The 17910-nt window shown below is 40.7% G+C and overlaps 1 protein-coding gene across 1 annotated transcript in view; it reads left to right on the forward strand.

Moving 5' to 3' along the window:
• Window positions 1-17910, forward strand: part of LOC117512570 (membrane-associated guanylate kinase, WW and PDZ domain-containing protein 1-like) — a 358699-nt gene that overhangs the window by 229393 nt on the left and 111396 nt on the right. The window contains exons 9-12 of the mRNA XM_034172699.1: window positions 695-786; window positions 5063-5185; window positions 7393-7578; window positions 8694-9305. Of these exons, the coding sequence (XP_034028590.1) occupies window positions 695-786; window positions 5063-5185; window positions 7393-7578; window positions 8694-9305 (1013 nt within the window). The remainder of the gene's footprint in view (window positions 1-694; window positions 787-5062; window positions 5186-7392; window positions 7579-8693; window positions 9306-17910) is intronic.

Raw genomic sequence — 17910 nt, forward strand, 5'->3', positions numbered from 1 at the left:
ATGAAACTGTTCAAGTTTCCCATGAAGACTACAGGAGAAAGAATGCTCTTATCACAGTTTCTGCTAGGGAGGAAAAGGAGTGTTGTCAAGGTTACATGGAAGCATTTTTAATAGAGTTAGATAGTTTAGATGCAAAAGTTTTAGGCAGGCTATCTGTAAGGCAAAAATGAATAATTTTGATACGACAATGTCCACTTCAAGCTCATTTGCTGTTAATTCCTCAGTTTTCTTTGTTTGCTTTTTGTTTTGTTTTATTTTGCGCCGTGAAAATTGTAAACAAAGTCACAAATCTGAAATGCGATCTGAACCGATTATCGATTAACGGTCTGATATGGGAAAATATCAGACCAGAAATCAGCCAATCAGAGCGAACGTACCATCGTAGCCATATAATAATATCTGATGTCTCATGTCTGTTGTCACCTGCTGGACAAGCCTCAGTTTGATGAAGAGAATAATCATCACCACATGCATGATGGACATTAGGGGCACACGTGGTTGAAGTTACATGATGTTTGAACTAAAGTTAACAGTTTCTTTCCTTTCCACAGCCTTGTTCTGGTGTCCATCATGGCCACCACTGTTTGTTTGCACAGAACGTGTCAAAAATGTGATTTAACACCGGTGCGACCATAAAGAAAATCAGTTTATACAGCACTCATGTGAGTTTTTGTTCTTTGTCTCTGTGTCTCAGTCATATAAACAGGAAGACCCAGTATGAGAACCCAGTGGTGGAGGCTCGGCGTAGAAAAATCCTGGATCAGCAGCAGCCGCAGCCTCCAGAAGGTGAGCGGTATATTCGAGGTTCGTTTCAATTCACAATTACTTTCTTTCTTCATGTTTGTGTCTCCTTCTTGTTGTGTGACCGGTTTTGTGCTCTTTAGGGTTTGGGCCAGACTCAGTTTTGTTTTCTCTGTTGTGTTGCCAATTCTTAGATTAAAAAAAAAAAAAAAAAGATTTGTGATACTTGTCCTGTTCAAACATTACTGATATCGAGCTGGCCCAAACTAACTGAGGTAGTTTTTCTTTGTTATTTCAAATCATTACTGTTGTATATAATTTTATATTTGAGCCCATGTTCTTTGTTTTATTTAATTTGCCATGTAAGTGCAGAGATTTTAGCTTCAGAAGCATTAATGAATTTTAATCTTAATTTAATTTTAAAAATCACCAAAAGTCAGGTTTCTCTCTTTCTGAAAAGAATATTTGTCCATTAGCAATCACAGTAGCTCGTAAAATAAAAGGCCATGATTTCAACTTCACATTTTACAAAATATTTGCTTACCTGATGTCTGCTTGATGAAAACAGTCCAGATTACGATTTATTTCAGCCTTGAATTTATTTAACCTAAAGACTACCAGATAATTCAAAGATAAAAGGTACAAAAACTAAAAATAGTATGGTTTTATTCCATTGTACTAACTCCCTTTGAAAGCTGTAAGACTTCCAAAAAAAAGACAAAAAAATTATTTATTCAGAAAAAGATACAGAAGGTCGTTCAAGTTGCTCGGAAGCAAATGGTTGTGTATAACACACACACACACACACACACACACACACACACACACACACACAGACAGAAATGTTTTGTCATTCGTCATATTTATGAACAGCACTGTGGTTATAATCTCTTTCTGTGCCTCTTTCTTGTCTGCAGCTTGCCGGTGTGTTGCTTAATTTCAAACACATCTCCATTTATTAATCTCTTTTTGCAGCGGTCATCCCTTCATGCTCCAGTTTTATTTATTCATGTTTTCCCCATGTTGGCAAATGTTCTGTAAGTTCATGCCAATTTATGTGGGTGTACAGAAGTCACACGTGTGAATTACTAGCAAAAATATTCAAGAATTCCCACTTGTTACAGGATTTTTGTTTAATTTCATGCTGTGTTGAACTATGAACATTATCATTGGAAGCCAGTGAAGTTAATATTTGTGGCTGATTAGTTATTTCCATAGAGATGGAAAAAAGACTACAGTGGACATTGAGCTCATTTTCCTAATATTTTCATCCGCCATCTTGCATGAGGAATTGCCAGTTTTCGATGTGCTTGGTAAATGGACTCCAATAACCTTCTCTTTAAATAACTGTACATTAGGTAAGTGATTTCCCTAACTCTTCCTGTGCATTGAAAGAGAATTTAGTTTCAGTTTTAGTTGCCTCAGTTATCACCAAGGTAACAGTTGTGACATTGTTGTGATTCTGAAGCATTCATTAGTTAGTCAGTTGACTGGATGACTGGTTGGCCGTCTCCCTAAAATGTTGTGGTGTAAGCAGTATGCAGTAAGCAGTATGCAGTTTGCCTTATTTACATTATGTAACTTCATTCAGTTCCTTAAACAAGATGGCGGCCAGAGCGGCTCATTACTGGCTGGTTAGATAAGCAACGACGGCCATTGTAGGATTCATCATGTTTGTGATTCACCCTCTGTTACACGGTAATGCATGGTGTTGTGAAAATGTTTGCACCCCCTTGATCTTTTACACATTTTCATATGACATTATACTGTGCAGTAAATCAATCATAAGTAGCCAGTTTTCCAAAACTGAATAAATGGGGAAAAAGAAGAATAGTGAGGAAACCATGTCACCCATGATAACTCTGTTGGTGTGACTGGACAAACCTTGTGCAGTGCAACTTTTGTCTCTTCTGACATCAGTCACTTCTTTATGGTGAAGTGGAACAGAAAAGGATTTTCACACAAGAAAATAGATCATATCTAGGCTCTAGTCTCACATGTGCCATTTGGCAAACTGTAGCTGAAATTTCATGTTTGTTTTAAGAAAATATTCTCTGTTAGTCCAACACAAACACATATTTTTGTATAACATGGTTTCGACTTTGATATTTATATTTATGTCATGTTGAACAGATGTATGTTTGTGTTTAAACAGCATATTTATAAAATAAAATAAAGAAAATACAACGCAATGCTAAAATACCCTCGGCCATATCAGCATTGTCTTCTTAATAATTTGCAGTTGTTTAATTGATATCCCAGTCCAGAATATATAAATATAATTAATTATACATATATTGTTATTTACATGAATTATTATATTACATTATTATTAATAATTATAGGCTATTGTCTTATGTACAATTTCCACATGTTCAATAATGCCCCTCTATCAATGAGTCAATCATAAACAATATTTACATATTAACGGCATCTGCAGGAGGGTGTGTGTGTGTGTGTGTGTGTGTGTGTGTGTGTGTGTGTGTGTGTGTGTGTGTGTGTGTGTGTGTGTGTGTGTGTGTGTGTGCATATGAGCTTTTGACAAGAGCAGACATTAGCGGAAGTTAGCGTGCACGCTGATGTCCGCGAAATGTCTTGTAAATGACTCCAGAGGTGTTATCAGGTTACAAAAACAGCGCTTTCAGTTTTATAAGTGTTTATTTATCACTAGCTTTTACATAATATATGACAAAGAGGTTATATTTACACACAAACAAAACAGAGTTTGCAGCTAGCTAGACCGGCCTGTGACATCATCACACTAATGTCCGTGAAATGTCTTGTAAGTCAATTCAGAGGTGCTATCAGGTTCCAAAAAATTTTTTTCAGTTTTAGAAGTGTTTGTTTCTTGATAGCATTTACATAATATATGACAAAGAGGTTATATTTACAAACAAAACAGTTTGTAGCTAGCTAGAACAGCCATTGACATCATGGCGCTGCTCTACTCTGATTGGATGTCACCCCACCCCTCAAAAAAAAAAAAAAGGGAACAGAATTCGCCCTATTGATGTTTCCAATCCCGCATATCTTTGAAGAGGTCGCCGCGCTGCGAGATCTCAGTAACATTGAGAACTGCATTGAGACGCTCTGATCAGGCTGCACTTTAACTGCTCCACACGGACAACACCATTAACATCGCAACATAAAACTATTTTTATATTGTGCCTAAAACTCTCATGAATATATTCTCTGGGTTCACAGACATTATTGCATTTATATAAACATTTGAGAATCACAGGCTGTCTCTCCGTTATTTTCAGTGGGAGCTGCTGTGAGCTATGCTCGCTTCCTGATCAAGTCGTTCTGGGGGAAAGTGAAGTTTGCTCTTTAATGTCTTGATTATTGTTCTTTACAACACTGTTTGTCCTCTTTGTTCCAGACTAATATATATAATATGTCTGAAATTTGGTTTGCGTTTATTAAATTCCACGCAGATTAAACGTAGCAGACAGATTATTTGTTATAATTGATTTAACAAGTTTTCAGGGTATCATGCATGCAGTCTCTTATTAATGTGACGAAAAGCATAAAAATTACATTTTTGTAGTGTAATATTCATTTATAATTGTCATCATGTGGATTCTCTATATGTTGTTTGACTGCAGTGATTGTCTGGCGCGCAAGGGATTATGGGATACGTCAATAGGGCGAATAAAACAACGTGACTTGTTAACCTCTAAAAATACCTCCTAAATTAGGTCAAGGGTAACCATCTTTGAACTTGTCCAAGGTCTGTGTCCCAACAATGTTCCCTGTGAATTTGAAGACTCTGGCAGTAAGTAGGACTGGATTTATGCTGAGCACAGATGGACGGACGCAAAGTCTTTCCAATACCCGATGGTCATATTTGATGGCCTTGGGTAAAAATTACAGTAAAGAAGTTAATTTTTTAAATTTTTTTTTATTTTTTTATTAATGCCATAAAAAATGAACATGTGTAGAAGCTCAAGGGACTGCACACTTTTTTTCACCGCACCACAACTGGTCATGTATAGTCAGGCTTTATTTTGCAGCTTGCTAGTCTGTCATTAACAAACACTTGGGAGCAGCTCTTACATATTTCTGCTACACTTCCCTGTAAGTACAAGTGAGCAGCTTGATATATGTGTCTAACAATCCACTTTTAGCAACGACATTTTTATTACTCAACAATACAGTATTGTTGAGATTTCTGACTCGTAATTCTTAAAACTTGAAAAAATGTGAACCAGATTTTAATTAATGGATTGAATTGTGTACAGTATGTGGGTTAATTGTGTTTTGTGCATGTAATTGCAATTATACAGACCTTTGCTGATTTGTGATTGTTTTTGTGCAGAGTGGATAGAGGAGCACTCCTCAGCAGCAGCTCCTTTGGCTAACTATGCTCCCAACCACCTGGAGACGTACAGAGACCCACAGGTTCCACCAACGTTACCTCCTGGACCTGCCGGAATGAAAAGTAATGCACAGTTAAAACCCTCAGTCATACATCCATCTTACAATACACTCGCTCCACAATACAATACATATTGTAATACACCTATTATGATGCAATACATGTCATCATATCTAATTACATCACTCTTCCCACTATAATTATGTAGAAAGTCATCGGTGGTGAATGCTTTAGCTTTAAAGAAATACAAAATTCTGAAGTATAAATTACAATCCTCCATATTATCTGTTTCCTATTTCTATATTTTATGAATCATTCATGATTCCGCCACAAAAGGTTATTTTTCTTCCATGCAGTACTTCACTTTTCATGGTATCAAAATACTAATAAAAAATGATTCGATGTAGGCTTCATGATACGATTATCACAATGCATTGTTACACCCCTAGTACGTACAGTTGTGGTCAGATGTTTACATACACTCATTGTGGGTATTAATATGGTAATTTGGGGCTTTTAATGATGTCTTTGAACTGTTCTTTTGCCAGGGTGGAATGATTGTGCAACGTACATCATTAATTACTTTAAAAAGCAATCAATGGGTGCATAAGTTTGAATTAATTTTGTATCTTCTCTAATTCACACAGGGTCAAATTATACATACAGGCTCAAATATATACATGCATTCAGTTGTATCTTTTAATAAGCCTATTAACTCCTCGTTAGTGATTATGATTGACTACATCTGGTAGTTTCTCTTTGCCAGCATAACGTTTATGTGTTTGACAGCACTCATTGGACTGACTAGTACTCAGAAGAAAGGGAAAATCCAAGGAACTCAGTGAAGATCTAAGAAGGACAACTGTAGATTTGTACAAAGTTAGGAAGGTCTCTTGGAGCCATTTCTAAACAACTACATATTCCAAGATCATCAGTTCAAACAACTCGAAATAAGTACAATAGACCTGTTCAAAACGTCAAATGTTACAAAATCTTTTGGGCCACATGTTGTTCTTGTTCCACTAATAAAATAAAAGATCTGTGCCAAATTTTATTGCAATCTGACATTTTTAGGGGTCCCCCACAAAGCAATAATTTTCCTCAAACAAGCAATGTAGTAATCCAGTAATTCCAGTAATGCTCTCCTCTGGGTGACCAATCAACCACCACTTTTTGCAATTAGAAGCCATCAAATGTACCTGTAAAAGAAAAATAATGGCATCAGAGACTTCTCCCATTCAGGTGACGTTACGTTGCCTTGCCAGCGGAGGGAGAGGAAAATGTGTCACTCTGGGGGACCTCTAAATCTTATCTGATTGAGTTCAAATTTGGTCTGCATCTATAAAACCCCAAGTAGAACATAAACAACATGTGGCCCGAAGTAACTCACAACTTTTATTTTTTTCAATATATAACATGAACAGCCCTAAAGTACAAGTTAGTCAGATGTGTCACCACTTTGCCAAGGTCTGGAAGAAGACCCAAACTGTCACCCATTGAAGTAAGTTTTACATCGCCATGGACTCGGTGCAAACCAAGAAAGAATCCCCTGCTGCAAAATTGACACCTTGAAGCTACACTAGGGGTCTCCAACCCTGCTCTTGGCAACCCAGTCTCACGGCAAGTCATGATTCAGCAGCACGAAATATACATTAGTCTATTGGTTTGTGATATTGTGACGAAAAGTGCCTCATTTTCGTCACAGCAGCACAAATTTATTCTAATTCATTCCGTGATGGCTGCACGAAATTAAAAGTGAAGTGTGTGTGTGTGTGGGGGGGGGGGGGGGGGGGGGGGAATGTGAGGATGTCCCTGGTCATCTCCTTGGGGAGGACTTCCAGGCATGTCCAACTGGGAGGGGTCCCAGGGAAGTCCCAGAAAACTCTGGAGGGATTACATTTCCCAATTGGCTTGAGAAGGCATCTGTATTCCCCAGGAAGATTTAGAGGACATGGTGGAGGATAGCAAAGCATGGAGGGAACTGTTTAGTTTACTGCCACCATGACACAAACCCGATAAGTGGTAGAAAATGGGTGAATGAATGAATGAATGGAATACCCACACTTCATCTAGCAATGTTAAAAAAGGGAAAATCAACAATCAAGATCTAAATAGTCTCCATGTAATCACTTGTTTTGTCTCAAAACCATTTTTTATCCTGTCCATACAGACACAGAAGGCCAAGTGAAGATTATTGTAGAAACACTGAAAATGCTGAGTGAATAATTTAAGTGGAAATGGGGATAACATTTTCCCCTCGTGCATTACAGGAGGGAAACCTTTCTTCACCAGAAACCCAGCCGAATTGAAAGGAACCTTCATCAACACCAAGCTGAAGAAGAGTCGTCGCGGTTTTGGCTTCACTGTAGTTGGAGGCGACGAGCCAGATGAGTTTCTACAAATCAAAAGTTTGGTGTTAGATGGGCCTGCAGCTGTGGATGGGAAAATGGAAACAGGTGCAATATCAAAGCATCATCTGCAGGGGGCAGTGTTTTCATTTAACACATAGGTGTAATGTTCTTCCATCTTTTTGTTCAACCAGTTTTTACACAACATATGCAGATCATTTCTGAGATCTGATGGAATTATGCAACCCAGCATGAGCTGGCTGACATTAACTGGGGTGAAGGAACTGTAGAGTTCTTGGTGTTTCTACTTTAATGTTATAATTTTACTACCATAGTGGAATTATTCATGATAACACAATGGTTTCACCGGGGTTCCCAATCAAGTGCAAACCAATGTGCCTAAAAATGGGGTAAGCACAGAACTACCAAATCTTGCCGGTTCTTGACTCATAAAGTTATGAATAATTAGGTGTGTGTTCACTTTGAGTGACAGGCTCGTGCTGGCAAGCTGAGTCCAAAGCCCTGCTAACAGTGGCTACGAGCTGCTGTGGATTTGGATTTGTCCTTTTTAAGCATTTCTTCTGGATATCTGAGATAAGACGATCTAAGAGGTCTGTGCTCCAGTATTTCCGATGAGTGAAATTTCAGTCCTATTTAATTTGCATATTGGCATTGTTAGCACTAATTACCAGGCGTTGAGTGCTTGGTGCTGTTGTCATTGCTGTTACTTCACGGTTACTGAGGCAGTATGCCAGTCAAAACCCACATCAAAGCCATCCATTTTGCAAACCACCATCCAGTCTGCATTAACAACTGATACTAAACACATGAATCAAGGTTATCCTGGTAGTTTTAGTTAGTTTGATAACTGAGAGATTGGGCGACATTCGTCGCACCCAGGTTCTGCTTGGCTTGCCCACACTCCACTTCTTCCCCACTTATGGGTTGCCTCGAAGCTTGGCTGAGGCAGGTATTACCAAGACAGTGACATTTGGATTGGCGACTTTTGAGTTTCAAGGCAACTCTTCAGAAAACCTGTGGGTGACATCATAGAAACTTTTCAACAGTATATATAGAATCTGTTGTAACAATCACCAATAACCCAGGCAGACCATCACTCCATTCTCACCTCCCATCCTCAAAATAACAGCAGTAGTGTCAAAAACATTTCATCAAGTATGAAAGGATGACATCACTAATGGTTTAATAATGTTTTGTTACAGGAGATGTGATAGTCAGTGTAAATGACACCATTGTGCTGGGATACACACACGCTCAAGTGGTGAAGATCTTCCAGTCCATCCCCATCGGCTCCATGGTGGACCTGGCCTTATGCCGTGGTTATCCTCTTCCTTTTGACCCTGACGACCCCAACACCAGCCTGGTGACCTCAGTGGCCATCTTGGATAAGGAGCCCATTATTGTTAATGGCCAGGAGACGTACGAGTCACCTTCCGCCCAGGTTGGGCCTGTTAATGGCATGAGAGAGCCACGGCCGCATAGCCCCTCAGCCGAAGTGGCCTCTAACAGTTCACACAGCTACTCCAGTGATGTGGTCACCTTAGCCTCATCCATAGCTACCCAGCCTGAACTGATCACGATCCACATGGAAAAGGGAGACAAAGGATTTGGCTTCACTATAGCTGACAGCCTGACCGGAGGAGGCCAGAGGGTGAAGCAGATAGTGGACTATCCACGTTGCCGTGGTCTAAAGGAGGGTGACATTCTGATGGAGGTGAATAAAAGAAATGTCCAAAACATGAGCCACAACCAGGTGGTGGACCTGCTAAGCAAGTGTCCTCGAGGAAGTGAAGTCACCATGCTGGTGCAAAGAGGTACGTAGTGTTTTCCTCTAAAGTATTCTGTCTGCAGAGGTGGAAAAATGTATGTAGGAACAGCGGTTTGGACATAAAGAATGTTATGATCGTGTGACTCCACTGCAGCAGCACAAGAACTCACTGTATTAGAGATGTCGTTTTGAACAGTTGGCATGAAAAGATTGACATAATGAGACAGCATTAGAGGCAAGTGAGGAAGAGAGTGGGCAGCAGGTTGAAATGCATGCTCTAGTTGGGAGAACAAGAGGTAACGAGAGAACAGGCTGAGGTAGCATGGTGGAGAGAAGGAGTGGGAGGCTGGATAAAGAGGTGAGATGGATTATGTGGAAGGGGGAAGGGGAGGGGTTCTGTTGGATCACAGAATCTTATACATTATGAATTAAGATGCAGCTGAATTGGGCCTCAGAGACGTCTGAAGTCTCCATATTTGGTGTCATGTTTCCTTTTGTCTTTCTCAAAACTTGAGTGTGACTTCATTTTCTGCGTGGGTGATGATGTTATTTAAAATTACCCGACCTGTGATTATGAACGACCAAATGTTTTTCAGTGATTTAAAATATGAAATATTTAGTTGGTTGGTTGGTTGGTGGCAAAGTGAAAGATCAGTGATGTGGAGTTTAAAGGTGGATGCCATGGTTCTGCCAGTGTGGCATTTACCATTACTATATATGCAGACAGGGGGAGAAATAAATAAATCAAATCAAATCAAATCAATTTTATTTATATAGCGCCAAATCACAACAACAGTTGCCCCAAGGTGCTTTATATTGCAAGGCAAAAGCCATAAAATAATTACAGAAAAACCCCACCGGTCAAAACGACCCCCTGTGAGCAAGCACTTGCCGACAGTGGGAAGGAAAAACTCCCTTTTAACAGGAAGAAATCTCCAGCAGAGCCAGGCTCAGGGAGGGGCAGTCTTCTGCTGGGACTGGTTAGGGCTGAGGGGAGAGAATCAGGAAAAAGACATGCTGTGGAAGACAGCAGAGATCAATCACTAATGATTAAATGCAGAGTGGTGCATACAGAGCAAAAAGAGAAAGAAACACTCAGTGCATCATGGGAACCCCCCAGCAGTCTAAGTCTATAGCACACATAGTCTATAGCAAATAAATAAATACATAAAGGTGGATTCCATCACGGTATGCATACGACTATGGATAGAAGATTACCGAAAACATAATGATAAGTTACCAGGGTAAGACTTTTTTTTGGCATTGGAGCAATATACTGTAATTAAGAATTCGACTGCCTCACATGCATGTGGGAGTAGCGTGCCCCAAGGTTGAGTAGTGTTTGGGGACAAGTGTGTTGCCCACTGATACTGTGACAGTGGACAACTGAGGATTTCTTTTTTTTTTTTTTTTTTTTTTACATGAAATCAGAATCAAAATATTCCGAGCAGGTACCTCAGTAGAATACAGAGTTGGCCAACGTGAATTTGATTCCCTGTCATATTACTTATGTTCTGGAGCAAGACACTTCATTTACATTGTCTCGGCCCACCCAGCTGTAGATGTGTACCGGCCTAGACTGACAAAGTAACCTGTGTGCAACTGGTATCCCGTACCAGTGGAGTTGCAGACGTGCATAAAATGAATACAACTCTCCACAACATGATCTAATTTAAGTAAAAACAGAAAATACAAAATTTGGGATTACAAAAGTGCTCTTTGCAAAACACCAACCCTTTGTGCATCATGTGACAACCCTTGACATATATGGAAATCTACTAATGTTAATGTTCTAGGCATGTTCATGTCTCAGTCAGATGTTTGAATATCCAGTTGCTCATTTTCAAATGTTCTTGCAGGATATTATAAGCTTACAGTTTGCCACTGTTGCCCTACACCTTGTCCAGTCACTGTAGAGAATTATGCAGGGGATTGACCGAAATGCACAGTGCACCCCACCATGGGCCCCATGAAAAGAAATCTTACTGGACCACCTCCCCCCCATATTGTTTTGTCACTATTATAATTGTATATATATATATATATATAGAGAGAGAGAGAGAGAGAGAGAGAGAGAGAGAGAGAGAGAGAGAGAGAGAGAGAGAGAGAGACAGAGAGTTTTCACATGACCAATTTTCTCCCGTCTCCATCTTGGATTACTACGTGGCTGACGCGTGAAAGAAAATAGAGACAATGAAAGCTTATTACGAGGCTTTAAACCCTCGAGATAAAGCTGTTTATCGTAATCGATGTGTAGCAGTTGGTTCAGTGGATCCGTATGTTGTACCGGATACCAAATTTAATGATGATGTAATGAAGTGGCCTGCAGTTTCACAGCGTAAGCTTAATATGGCCAGAACCAAGCAGACTGCCCCTAAATCTACCGGAGGAAAAGTTCAGAGGAAGCAGCTGGTTACTAAAGCCACCTGGAAGATTGCTCCAGCTACCGTCAGTGTGAAGAAGCCTCACCGTTACATGTCCGGCACCGTGGCGCTGAGAAAGATCCGCCGCTACCAGAAATCCACCAAGCTTCTGATCCGCAAGCTGCCGACCAGGTCAGCCTCACTGGCCTGGTCGGCAGACTGGTCGGTCTTGAAGTCCAGAGTGATTTCTCTCACCAGGCGCTGGAAGGGCAGCTTGCGGATCAGCAACTCGGTGGATGTTAGCTGTTATGTTAGGTGGATGTCAGAAAATGTTAGCTTCGCTAATTAGCAGATTAGCGGAACTGTGCCCACTACTGTTGGGCATTGAGAGATGCCTGGGAAGAGCTTATGGAGTCATGAGGTCACTGGACAGAGTTGTTTGACGATGCTGACATCTTTGCAGGAGAACAAATGGTGTAGTGTCCTGGTGCAACCTGTCTGTGTGGTTGTGAGTCTTGGATGCTAAACAGTGACCTAAGGTGATAACTGAAAAAGAAGAGTCATTATTGTCATTATACATACATACAATAAAATGTGTCCTCTGCATTTTGCCCATCCCAATTACAGTTAGACACAATCCAACCACCGGGAGCAGTGGGCAGCCACAGTTCCACACCCAGGGACCAACTCCAGATGTAGAGATGCTGCATTGGTCAGGGGCAGACTCCAAATAAGCATGTTTTTGATTGTGGGAGGAAACCGGAGGGCCCGGAGGAAACCCAAGCAGCCACAGGGAGAGCGTGTAGCACCAGTGCATGCTCCCAGACTTGTATTGACTATTAATGCAATTATTTTATTGCTTCGTTATTACACACGATTGGGTGCAAACTGTTTTTTGTTTGTTGTTGAAATGTAAACACAGAACAGAATGTTTAACTGACTGTCAAGTTTTTACGTCGACAATGAGTGCATTAGGTTGTTATTGTCGCTGACTCGTTGCCGATGCTAAATGACCCAATTTGCTATTAGTGACAGGTTTGGATCGTCACCGCACATCAATTATGCCTTCTAATGAGCTGACCCTGTGCACCACTGCTGGAATAATACTGCTATATCGCGTTAAATGTCAGCATCATTATAGGCCGTGGTGTATGAGACAGAAAGAAAACGATATGGATGCAGCATAGTATTGTGCTCCGAGGACAATTATGGAGAGGTATAGAAGAGAAGTCCAAAAGAGAAGGACTGAATGGGAAGAGGAGGGCCAGATGATTGACACCCACACAGCCTGTTATTACTGTGTGACCCATGGGAGTGAGCAGAAACAAACACACCGAGGTGACCATGGGATCAGGATTTCATCAGTTAACCTGCTGTCTGGATGTTTAGATATGAACACGGAGGATAAGGATTCACAAGCTAAATCTGTAACGATTAAGGACGTTCAATAATAATCACACCTCTTGCTCCTTGTGGAGTTCCATCAAGAAGAACATCCGGCGTAAAACTTTTACCAAATCAATATGTGGATGAACTGTGGCAACCCTGAATGAACGGAAGCAGCCGAAAGTAAAAATAAAATCATAATGCATCTCAGGACTGAGACGTACGCGTAGCATTAGGCTTGATAATGCCGCAGTGACTTTTCAAGTGATTACTACCAGCTAAGGCATAATCATTCACAAACAGCAGTTATGGGAGTCACAAGGAGAGAGATAAGCCAGATAATAGGAAAAAGCATAGGAGAAATAGCAGGACGGGGAATCGTGTTTATTGAAAGTGAGCAAAGAGGATTTGATGTGACAATCAGATCTGTTGAACACTGGTGGTTTTGTTTGCAAAGGTTGGGCAGCGAGAGAGTGCAAAACATAGAATTCAACTCAAGGAGGAGAAGCCTTAATCTGGTCATCTTGGTTGTGATTCATCAATCTATACTTTCTGACTTACACAGTCAGAGTGAGCACATAGTACAAGGTCACAAGCATGTAAGTGAGATTTGATTTTCTTCTTAACAATGCAGTTATTTAAAATGTGTACCGATGCGCACTCTGAGTTCTGTTATAGTTTATCTTTTTTCCTTTGACTGCGAGCTGCGCATGCGTGCAAACGAACCGTCCATGAGTAAATGTGGAGATGTCTTGAGTTATACTTGATGTGGACATGTCCTGTCTCTGGCAATCAGTCTGTGAGCAGGACTTATCTCCTTTTTTGTCCTTTATTTAACAGAATAATGAGAGAGCTTGAGGGGAGAGTGACGAACTGCAGCAGCTAGACAGTTTTTTTTCTTTCTTTTAATTGTTCACATTTGCACGCACGAACAAATCGTCCGTGAGTGGACTGGAGATGTCTGGACTTTTTACTGGATATGGGCATGCCCTATCTCTGGCAATCAGTCTGTGTGCAGGACTTTTATGGACTTTATTTAAGCACATTTGTGAGAGAAGAGCGAGGAGCTGCAGCAGCAGATGCAATCAGTATTTTTTCTGTGCTCTTTAAAACAATCCTATAAAAACAATCCTGCATGATTTATACTGCGGGAACAAGGGAACACAGCAGGAGTCATACGTAAATTGGCATCGGGTAACGTTGTATTGTGAGGCTGTGGCTTGTACCGTCGCGTTGCTCTGACTTGTGTTGAAACCAATTAACTTCTGCGTCGAGCACATGATGCAAAAAAATTTAACATGTTTAATTTTTGGCATTCAATTCACTTCGTCCTTTGCGCCCCTCGTGCTACATCGTCTCGGCACTGGGTTGCTTCCACATGGCATCGTCATGACGCCGCATGACGCAACTCGAAGTGGGCCCGGTGTGAAAGTGGCTTTACGTAGCTTTGAAGGAAATGTCCCAGCGTGCTCGTGAATGGAATGTAGTTGCTAATATTATGGGCTTTTCACACCACAAGCGTCAGATGCGGCAGTTAACATCCCCCAACGTGTCAGTTACGTCATGCCAGATGCAGCAGTGGGGGGGGGGGGGGGGGCATCTTCAGCTCTGCTGTCAACATTATCAGACACACATGAATGAAAAAAACTGTAATACTACACCTATACTACAGTTCAACACTATACTGATATTACCCGGGAGGCAGAATCACTCAGAACAGCGTCAGAATATTTTGCCGATGGCTAATCTCAGATACTCTGTGAGCTGAGGCTGAAAGTTAGCTTTAAAAATTCAAATAAATGTCAGACTGTCTTTGCAGAATACTCTCTGCATAGCTGAACAGTGTCAAAACTGGTCAGAGCCACATTTCATCATTTGCAAAACCTGACAATTGCCTTTTCAATGAATGCACCTTTTATACTCAGAGGAGTAAGGATGGAAAAGTTAAGTCTTCGCAGTGGAAATGTGCAAGGTATGTTTAGTAGCACCTCAAAGGCTGTTTGCAGTAAAAATGGTTCAAAATAAAAAAAATTTGTATGTACACAAGCCAGCTGAGAATTTTCCAATTTCAGTGCCTACATCCAGTGCTGAAAAGCTGAAAAGTGTGGAGTGATATTAAAGCTGGCAAATCCTACACTCTGCTCTCGCTCAGCCTTCTTTAACTATCAGCATAAGTTCACGAGAGCATTTTTCACATTTTGTGATTTTTGTACAGAAGCTGCTACAAGTGCAAATCTCAGTGTAAATAATAATAATAATATTAATAACTGTAAATGTAAATAACTAATAAATATTTGAATCTAATCAATTTCAACTCCCATTTAAATTACAAGGTGTATTTATTTATTTATTTTTGTTTTTAAAAAGTAAGGTTATCACAATCAGTACAGGAGGCCTGGCCAGCTATAACTCCTCCATCTTGTCTTCCTGTCGTTGTTGCCATGACGATTGTGCACAGTGCTACCTGTCCCCTGAGAGACGGAGAAAAGGAAAAGATAAAGGAACAGACTGAGAGAAAAATATACGTGAATGCAGAGGAGTGAAATGTGCTGATAACATTTGGCAGAAATGACGAAAGAAAACAGGCTCATAGAACAGTATTGTAAATGGAGTAAAGACAATTGCTTCCAGATTTGACCCAGCACAGGACCACATTATTCATATCGTGGGCCCTCTCACCCGGAGGAAGGACCATTCACTCGTTCTGTGTGGGCTCTTTGCAAAACCACCAAGGTCACAGCTCTAGCAGTACACTGAATCTCTGGGGCAGTTCACCTCGCTGCAGAATTATTTCTAAAACCTCCAGCTTATTCAGTGCTGTGGTGTCAACATGAAATAAAGACCCACACATGAAAATATGCACACTATTTCTCACACAGGTGCACACATTTTTTCACATTTTCAGTAAGCTTGATGTTTTCTACTCACCAACTAAAGCTGTTGGTTGTGATTTTAGATTTTTTTGGTGGCATGATATGAATATTTTTGTTGTTTTTGTCAAGTGTAGAGCAGCCACTCCCATACTTATGCATGTGCAAAATTACAGTGTCTCATTGAGAGATATACAGAGGTCCCGATTGTGAGGAAATGGCGCATTTGTCATATGGTGTGTTTCTCCAAGAATGTTCCAGTGTGCAGGTACAACATGATCTCACGCCAAGTTTGTGATGGTGTCATGCAAAATTTTTGTGATGGTATCAGAAAAATTAGGGTGACACAGCACGGGGGGGGGGGGGGGGGGAGCTTAGGGTGATCCAACAATGGCTGCGTCACCAAAATGTAGACATTTCGCAATGGTACCATGAAAAAAAAAAAAGACTGGGCTGGCAGATATATCTCAATCCTGAGAATCTCAGAGTCTGGACCAGGACATGTGAAGGTGCATGTATCAGTTTCTCAAGAGCTGGTTCGAAGCTCATATGGATCAGCTTCAAATGTCACCATTTGGAACCAACTGCCTGACTCCATCTATCTCCCAAACACATGTTGCAGGCAAGATCAGCTTGACATAAATGAAACAAGTGAAGCCTGAACATTTTCTAAATATCAGAGTTTCCATAGCTAAAGCTAACAGGTTAACCTTGGTTCATGTGTTTGAATAACGCATATTTTTTGCGAGTGGTTTGTGTGCAGGTATTAAAAATTACGACCACTATGTTAGCATAGTAACCATGATGATAACCTCACCAAACTGTCCATACCTTGAAAATACTGCTAATGCTGCAAATTTTGAAATCAAATGCAGCAATGTCATTCAGAGGAAATACTGGGGCACAGTGTTCTTAGATCATCCACTCAAACAACTAACTGCACAATAAGCAATATTATCTCAGATATTGGCAATAAAATGCTCAGAAAGTACAAACATGGTCAAGACCACAGCAGTTTGCAGCCACTTGTAGCTGCCTCAGCTCACTGGGCCGTGAACATGGCTTGCTCTAATTTAATACACCTCTAATTATTCATAATGTTATGGTTTAAAGTAGTTTAAATTAATTATTTAGAAAAAAAAATGCCCCCACCCCATACAGTTGTCATGAATGGGCAAACTAGCTGTAGAGACCAGGATGTAAACGTGTTTATTTCTATTGTTAAGGTGAATATTTTAACTCAGGTCGATTGGAACTGACTCACATTTGGTCCCAGCCCTAGCAGCCATTGAAGGTACTGCAAGATCTAACACTTCCGTGTTGGTTTAATTTATCAGCACCAGAGGTTGAAGCTTGGTGTCTGCCAATCAGGACCCAGGCAGTTCTGTGGGGTGTTGCATAAGACAGTATGCACAACCAGCATATGCTCTTACTTGAATGTGACCAGACCTGAGTCATGTGATAGATTGGCTAAGTGATGCAGAACCATTCCACTGTGACAGTAGTTCCATGTAAACACATAAACCAGGGTTAGCCAGCCATGTGTTGAGAAGAGCCAAGAAGGTGAAGATCTTTTGCTGCACTTGATCACCTCAGCTGTCGAATGTGCTGGAATCACTTTATACTGAGAGGATGAGCTCGCCAGTGCAAAGGCAGTATTAACACAAAATATACACAACCGTTAGGGCCTAGAAATTGGAGAAGGAGAAGTATTACCAGAGGATCCTTGGTGTAATTACCCATCAGGCAGGAAGAACACACAGATGCCACTGAGCAAATTCCTCCTGGTGTGCAGTTGGGCACATTGCATGACAGCACGTAAACATCAGTGTGTGAAAGGGTGAATATGAGGTATCATTGGAAAGCGCTTTGAGTGTCTATATCAGATGAAAAACCATTCTGGAAATGCAGCCAGAACCGAAAACCATCAACGGGCACATTCTCTACTGTAAAAAGTCTGTATGTACCGGTACTCATAGTTATATCTTTCTCTGGTTTGTAGTTTCCTCTGTAATTTAGTGATAGTACTTCA

Source organism: Thalassophryne amazonica, chromosome 6 (assembly GCF_902500255.1).
Source record: "Thalassophryne amazonica chromosome 6, fThaAma1.1, whole genome shotgun sequence".
Lineage (NCBI taxonomy): Eukaryota > Metazoa > Chordata > Actinopteri > Batrachoidiformes > Batrachoididae > Thalassophryne > Thalassophryne amazonica.